We start from the raw sequence: 8,533 nt of genomic DNA, 5'->3' as shown, positions 1-8,533 counted from the left end.
ACACGTAGTTTTAAGACTAAAAGATATAGATTTTACAAAAAAATCAGGATGAATGAGGATGCATATTCGTATGACATCGGTGTTCTTCCCTTTTCTACAATTGGTATTTTTGTTCATTGTAATAAACAAAATAATAATTTGATCTAAGTAAGGTTTTTGCTTCTTCCCAATTTCTAAAAAAATCCTCACATGATAGAAAAAGTTAATATTATTTTAAAAATCTATGTAGCTGAAATATGGAACATCCATTATTACTCTGAACATTTTTAAGTGTCAACAATGGTTCAGCAAATTTCGTTCAGGTGACTTTAGCCTTAAAATCTGTGATGGCAGTGGCTGACATACTGGAATTGATATTGATGTTCTGAAGATGGTTGTTCAGTCTAACCCAAGGCACCACACTCATGAAATGGCCCTGAAATTGTATTTCTCTCATGAAACAATACTTAAACATCTAAGGAATATGGGAAACTCCATAAAGTAGGTGTTTTGAGGCCTTACAAACTCTCCAATGATCGCCATTTCCAATGTGTGAATGATGCATTGTCTCTTCTGGTGCATAATGTGTTTGAACTGTTTTTGGACAGAATTGTCACCAGTGATGAAAAATGGATTCTCTATACAAATATTAAATGCCAAACACAATGGCTCAGTCCTAGACAAAAACCATTTCCGACTCCAAAACCTGGACTCCATCCACAGAAAGTGATGCATTGCATATGGTCGGACAATCCACAACGACCTGTCAATGCAGAGATCTATAGTCCACAACTGGAACGTTTAAATCAAGCCCATCATCAGAAACGCCCTTCACTCATCAATCTGAATGGTGTTCTTCTACACAACAATGCACGTCGACATATGGCACATTTTACGCAACACAAGATCATGGAGTTAGGTTGGGAAGTTTCCCCCACCCACCATATTCTCCAGATATGGCATCATCAGATTACCATCTTTTTCGTTCACTGCAACACCATCTTAATGGGAAAACGTATGCAAATGTGGAAGGTGTTAAAGAGGATATCAACATGTTTTTGCTTCAAAGACAAGTGATTTCCTTAATCAGGGTGTTAACAACCTGATTGTTAGATGGAAAAGCATCATCTATAAGAATGGAGACTATTTCATTTAATAAGTGTTTTGTTTTGATATATAAATTTTTGGGATTTTTTAATCTAAAAATAGTGACATTAATTTCTTGAAGACCTTATAGGTTTAATTGATTTGTGGCTTTATATATTTGTCATTTATTGTGACTTTTGCTTAACTTTTTCTTCTATAGTTTCTAGATCTTGATGATTTAATTAATCTCTTGTTAAGCTGATTCTTTTGAGAAAAAAGAAATTAAGTGTAGTTTTAAATAAAACAAAGTTATTCATTATTTGATTTGCAAGACAAATAGGGTAATAAAAATAAAGAAAAATAAATGAATGCTTGAAAAAAAATTAAAATTTCACATTTCTGGACTCTCTTTGTCATGGTAAGTAGACTATAGGACTTCATAATATTCCCTTTTGTATATAACTTAATACTAATTACAAAGTAGTTTTATCCTAAGTTTTCATTGCTTATCTGTTGTAGTCTTCAAGGAGATCCAAAGAAAACTTTGTTTGTAATGACCAGGATGTGATCTTGGGTCCTCTTGATGTAACTTTGGTTTGTTATTACTGGACTGAGATCTCCATTTAAGAATTGAATGAATTAATTATTTGAATGTGTTCAGTAGGGACATTTTGGTTTTGCTGACTTCTATGCTCTGAATATTGTTCTGACTTTTGTTTTTTTACATATTTGTAAAAATGTACCGTAGAAACAAAATGTAATTGTATAATTCATTCTGTTTTTTTCTTTTGTTTTTCAGAATAATATTACGGTACCAGAGTCAAATGAGGTAAATCTTTATGAGTTCAAATGATTCATTTTATATTAGTTATTTAATATTCTCTGGGTTTATATATGTACATAAGAAAGCAGTTAGTAAGGTTGTGAAATTATTGGGTGTAAAATAAATATTTGCTTTTTTTATTGACATTGATGTGGAGGTTGTGTCTGTCAAATTGTGTTAAAAGCTATTTTAAGTTTATTTTCTTTATACATGGAATTTGTGTAAAGCCATACTTTAATTAAAAACTAGAAAGTTCAAACTGCATAGGTACCTCTTTCGTTTCTTTTGTGTTTACATGCTAATTTTTTATGTCACAAATGTCAAAATGTTGAAAATTTAAGTTATTATTATTTTTGAATATGTTATGTATTTCATTAAATATAATAGCCTGAAACTGATAAAAGTATTTCTTAATCACTGTAGATAAGAATTGATTTGATATTATGATATCTACACTTTGAGATTAATTAATGCCACTTCTCTTGGCTTGACCAAAAAAGTAGTCCATTTAATTTTAAGTACACTATTCATAATTTTGTAATCTTGTATGAGTTAATCTGTTTCTTGTAAGAATTGTTATGCTTGATTTATTACATGTTTAATGACTTCCTGTTATATCATTAATAATAATTTCTGTGTGAAAGTAAGGTATATACTATTATATGTACCACACTATAACTGCTATATCCAGTACTGATGAGGAATTTTGCCCAATATCAGGGCTCTTCAAGCCATTTGAAATATGACACGACAGAGCGGTGGAAACATTATTTATTTTAGAAAATCTCTTGACAACAACCATTATGGTGTGGGCTGGATTAAATTAGTGAAATGTAATTTTTTATGAATTTTATTTGTGTCACAACACATCAGCTGAGAATAAACTGCATATTATTTACTATATGGTGTTTCATTAGATAAATTTACAGCCAGTGGTTGTCAACATTTTAAGAATGACAAAATGTGACCCGATTTCAATGAAAATGATTTACTTATGTATAAGTACATATAACGTTTTGTGAAAAATCTGTAAGTGATGGAGAAAAATGGATATCATTTTTGGATTCAGGGTACAAATGTAAAAATTTCAAGACAATAAAACCATCTCAGACCTGTGTAATTACTGTTTTACACAACCTCTTGTTGCCATACCATAAATAAATAATATTGAAAAACAAAAAATTTCAAAGAGCACAAACACACACAAATACTAACCAGAAATGACACATCATGTAGCCTGTTAACCATTTACATACTAGTGGTGTGTTTCTCGTGACTCTCACGTCACAATTGGTTTAACTTTGAAGCTCATATTACGACCCAACTCTTTGAATTTATCGAGCATGTTATTGACAATATTTTCGTAATTTGGGTACTTGTTGTTTCTGAAAAATTTGTCAATAATATCTTTAAAGGCAATCCACGTTTCTTTTTCCACTTTCCTCATTGTCCTTCCAAAGTCAATTTCCAAATATGAGGCTCAACAAATATTTACCACAAATATAACAGAATATGTTTGGGTCATTTAATTTTTTTACACTCACGTGTTGACTATTTTCCTGAAAATCTCAGTGCCATCAGCAAAGAACAAAGAGATAGGATTCATCAAGACATCATGGAAATGGAGAGGAGGTATCAGGGAAGGTAGAACATGAGGGTTATGGCTGATTACTGCTGGTCATTGAAACGAGATGCTGCAGACACAATACATAAAAGAATGACCACAACACGTAGTTTTAAGACTAAAAGATATAGATTTTACAAAAAAAAATCAGGATGATTAAGGATGCATATTTGTCAGTGTTCTTCCCCTTTCTTCAGTTTGTTTGTATTTTTGTTCATTGTGGTCAACAAAATAATAATTTGATCTAAGTAAGAGTTTTTTTTCCTGATTTCTAAAAAAATCTTTACATGATAGAAAAAAATGAAGGTTATTTTAAAAACCTGTGTAGCTGATTTATGGAAAATCTGTTATTAAAACCAAAACAACTTTTATGAAGTTTAAATTTGCAGGCCTGTGCCATTAATAATATGTTTTTAATATACATAATTTTTTACTAAATTTATCTGTCTTCCACATTTTGCTTATTTAATAACACATGCATGCATGCATGCACAGATATACATACAGTAATATCTTGCAAAAGTTAAGAGGGCTAGATGATTCTAGTGGCTTCCCTTCTACTTTGGTGTAGCACCCCATTGTTTTAGACTGAATGAATATTGCTATTATTTAGCAGGTTCAGATGGGTGTCTGGTACATTTCATATATATTCTTGTTTAAAAAGCTCGACCAGTTGTATTACCACTAGCAACTTATTATCTAATATTTTTAAATAACTTCTTCAGATGGTCTTAAATTCCAGACATTTGGGAAGCTATTCCAAGATATTGGTATTTTCACTTTGAAACTTTTTGCAGAAAAACGTATTGGCCAACCAAGAAAAAACTGCCATGAGCAATGAAACATGTTAATCTATAGGCATGGTAATGACTTCAACCAAGGTAAAGGATTGGATTAACACTATCATATCTATGCATATACTGAGTTTTTGGTCAAGTCTAAAGTATTGGTATTATTCTTCTTTTTTGTGAACAGATCTAACATTGAAAAGAGCAGCTTCATATCAGTTTTAGATTAAGAGAAATAAGCAGTGAAAAGTTGTAAAATTATTGTTTTTCTCTTTGTTGAAGAGGACAAACATGTAGTAATTAAAGGAGGATTGACACTAAACAAAGTTCATTTGGCAAAAATTAATCTGAACTACATTAACACAACTGCAGCACATATTAATACCGTTTATGATTAATGTTTTGATAACTTTAATGCTGAACTGCTTTTCAGAGCCACTACCTGTAAGTTTATCTTATGACTTAAGGGCCTAGGAGTATAGAAAAATCTGAAGTGATAGAATGGCATAGTGTTTTAAGTTATCGAATCTGGCGTTCAAATCCTACTTTGTGTGGAATCCTATTTTTAATTGATTTTGAGATAATAATCAAATCAAAAAGTACTGACATCTGGTCAAAACATTTTAAATGTATGAAAATAGCCAATTATATAATAACTTTTATCAGAAGAGTTGTAAAACTCCACAGTATAAGGGTCAGCTTGTGAGATAGCAAATTCTGTTTTTATATGATTATGGTTGTGTTTATCATTCATTTATTATTTCCTTCTATTGTTTATGATAAAGTTTTTATTAATATTGGTGTAAAGTCCTGGTCAGGCATTTGCTTATTAACTGTGTTGAATTTATTTCTAAGTGCTTTTATTGTGAATAAATTGTGTTTTTGTTGTTGAAACCTGATTTTAGTGTTATAAGCTATATAAAGATGTGATATTAAAAAAAGAACCAAACTCCTTAAAGATTTAATGAAAAAGTGGGTAAATTAAATAAGAAAAAATTGTGGGAAACTTATTCTCCTTTTTTTATTACAATTGGAAGAATTAGCAACATGAAAATTAAAAGGGGGCCAAGTTTTCGCAAATTTTTTTCCTGCTTAATCTTCCTAATTTTATATTACATTTTTATAAGGTTTGCCTTTTTCATAACTTAGCATTTTTTTATATCACCTAATCATATAAAGTTCATTTTTATTTATGCAGAACACTGGATCCAGTCTTTATATATTGTGATCTCTTTTGCATTTCTACATTGTTTGAGGCAATTGAGGTTGCAGCAAAGCAAGATTTAATTTGCGGTGAAAATGGATTTTTTTGCACAAATCTAGATATTAAGGAGTTGTCTTTTTCTTTATGTAATTTTAAATTACCAAAATATTTGTTAAATGTTCTTCAAATGAATGATTTTACTTGCAGTAGACTGAAGATAAATTCGATTTTGTGATAGTATTTTGCAATTACACATTATTTGTAGTTGTTTGTTTACCTTTAAAGTGTTTAGTTGATGTAAATGAAAAAACTTGTTTTTGCCTTTTTTGGACTTTTGTATTTTATTGTTTCGTTTAGGTTCTAATAACCAGGATCATTATTTTTTATACAAGTTCAGATTTCCGTGTCAAATATTTTTATTTTCCTTTTTACATTAAGTTTCATGAAACTTTCTTGTACTTTAATGTTTTAATGTATTTTCCAGAATTCTTACAACTGTTTCTGCTCATCACACACCCTATTTTGTATTAATAATACTAGCTGTTAGTGGTAACAACTTATCTCAGTATACCTTTTGAAGAAAAAAGAGCACTCTTTGGTGATTGCTGTGGGTGGAGGCAACCAATTGTGGGATTTACCAGCGAAATTTCAGTGTGAGATTGAACATTATGTGGGTCAAACATCTTCTCCTAATGTTGCCCCTCTTCCTCATGAACCTTTTTCTACCACCAGATTTTGCCATGTCTTTCTCTGCCCCATCTGTGGAATCAGCTAGGCCTGCTACAGTGTTTTTGGCTATATTTCTCAGGTATGTGATGTTTTATGTCTTTCCCAGGATATTAAGGTTCATGCTGGGCATTTTGCTTCCCAGTTGGTTGTGGATGCCAGCAGACTGTACATTTCTAGAATCTCAGTTGTTTGGGTCTACTTTGCCTGTATGAGGGTCACTCCCTGATTTTTTGGTGCATTCTCCCAAGCCCAGTTTTCATGCCTTTGTCTTACCCTTACATCTCTTTTGCTGTATTTATTCACCATACTTCTCCTTTCTGAAGCTATGCACTGACGTTCTAAGGATGTTTCATGGGACAGCCTCTCACTTCATAATTCCACATTATTTCTTGGCTTTCACCTTCCACATGTGGTTTCTCCATTGATGGGATCCTCTGGGTCATGATGCAACTTTGTTACAGGTTTGTTGATTGTCCACTTATCTCAGAGTATTCTGTTTTGCCCATCTTTTCTTTAGTAGTATTTTCAACCATATTCTGGGCACTTTGGACTTCCAATCGGAATCCCTGCATCAAATCTCTACCCTTTTCTTCTCAAGCTACTCGTTGGTCGTTGTCAGAGTCTCGACAAGCCCTATTCCTGTTTCCAGTCCTAGTCCTCCCAGTCCTTACCTGTTCCTTCCTTCATGTGTTCTGTATCTCATCGTTTCTTCAATGTAATTTGGCACACCGCCTTTAGTACCAGTGACTACCTTGGGGGTTCCAGTCAAGTGGGAGCTGGATTGGGCAACTTTATTCCCCTTTGGCATTATCTTTCATCTCAGATTAGTTGGTTATTTGGGTTCTCTCGGAAGGACTTGTTCACCAATCCCTTTCTCCTCCTCCTTTGTCACAGATTCCCATTCTTTCCCTCTATCTCGGGATCCCTTTACCAGCCAATGTTGGACAGAGGTTGTTCAAGACCTTCTGTTTCAACAGGCCTTTGAAGCTGTAAATTTTCTTTCTCCAGGTTGTTGGTTGTCCCCGTGACAACCAGGGCTGGTGGTCTGACATAGTTTGCCCTGCTTCATTTTTTTATCTTTCTCTCGTTTTACCTTAGAGTCGTGTCTCATTCTTTGATGGGGTTTTTCTCCAGGTTTACAGACGACCTAGAGGGTTGTCATAACTGTTTAACTACATGTAACGTTCACTACCATATCTTTGGTTTGTCTTTGAGGTGTGATTTATCAGCTCTGCATATTCCCTTTGGGATTGCTTTGGCATCATATGTTTTTGTCAAGTAGTTCGAGCTATTGCTTTTTCATATTTGTCCTTTGGAGCTTTTGTGCCACACTCTTCCTGCTCTCTCTTTCTTATTACTCACAAGGTTACTTCGCTTTCGGGTGTGGTCTTCCATGACTACACTTCTGCTCTTAGGTCAGGCTCCTATGCAAGCTCTTCGGTGAGCTCTTTGCTGGTTCTTCTTACCCTTCCTTCTACCATAGTTGATGATCTGCATTTGTGGTTGGACAAAGGTTCCATATGACGGCAAGTATCCTACTTCCTCCTTCTTGTTTAGATTTACTTCTTTTTACAGATGCTTCCCTTTAGAAGTGGGGGTGAGGGTCGATCACCGGGAAGCTTCTTGGTGTTGATTTGTGGCCATGAAGTCTTTCCAACTTCACACTGCAGCTTCTCAAGGTTTGTCTGGTCATGGTTCATCTCGAGAATTCCACGGTGGTTGCTTCCCTAACTCGCCAGAGTGGCACCCTTTCTTGATCCCTATGTTTTCACACATTGGATCTTTGTGGACCCACATGCAGGATATTCATATTATAGCATTCATGATGTTAGAAAAACATGTAGGTTCAAGAAGTCTTGACAGAAATGAATAAAAAACTCTATAACTCGAGCACTTTCAGTTTGCTCCTGAAGAAGAAATGTCCATCTTTCAAAAGCACTTGTATTATAGCATATCAGGTTCGGAGTGCTTTCAATCTTGTTGCACATCATCCTTCCCATTCATACAAACTCTATTCACTGAAGGGTCTCTCGATCCTCTGGTTCTTTGGTGGCTTTGCCTTCAGTGGGGTATTCCTCACTTTGATGCCTTTGCCACACCTCTCAACTACAACCTTTCTCTGTTTTGGTCCCTGTTCCCTCATTCGCTTACCCTGATTGTCGATGCTTTCAATGAGAATTGGACCAATAATTTCCTATCAGTTTTCCACCAATCCAACTCCTTTTCTGAGTGATTTAGATCATCCATACTTCATCATGTCAGGTCCTTCTGTTTGCTCCTTACTGGTTGGGTATATCATG

General features: G+C 33.9%; 1 protein-coding gene across 1 annotated transcript in view; it reads left to right on the top strand.

The window, feature by feature from the left end:
- LOC111088218 overlaps window positions 1-8,533 on the top strand; it is a gene marked incomplete at its 5' end in the record, with an annotated part of 76,923 nt that overhangs the window by 45,888 nt on the left and 22,502 nt on the right. The window contains one exon of the mRNA XM_022397628.1: window positions 1,865-1,894. Within this exon, the coding sequence (XP_022253336.1) occupies window positions 1,865-1,894 (30 nt within the window). The remainder of the gene's footprint in view (window positions 1-1,864; window positions 1,895-8,533) is intronic.

The sequence above is a fragment of the Limulus polyphemus genome, unplaced genomic scaffold (assembly GCF_000517525.1).
Source record: "Limulus polyphemus unplaced genomic scaffold, Limulus_polyphemus-2.1.2 Scaffold3347, whole genome shotgun sequence".
Classification (NCBI taxonomy): domain Eukaryota; kingdom Metazoa; phylum Arthropoda; class Merostomata; order Xiphosura; family Limulidae; genus Limulus; species Limulus polyphemus.
This window is presented reverse-complemented; position numbering and strand designations above follow the sequence as displayed.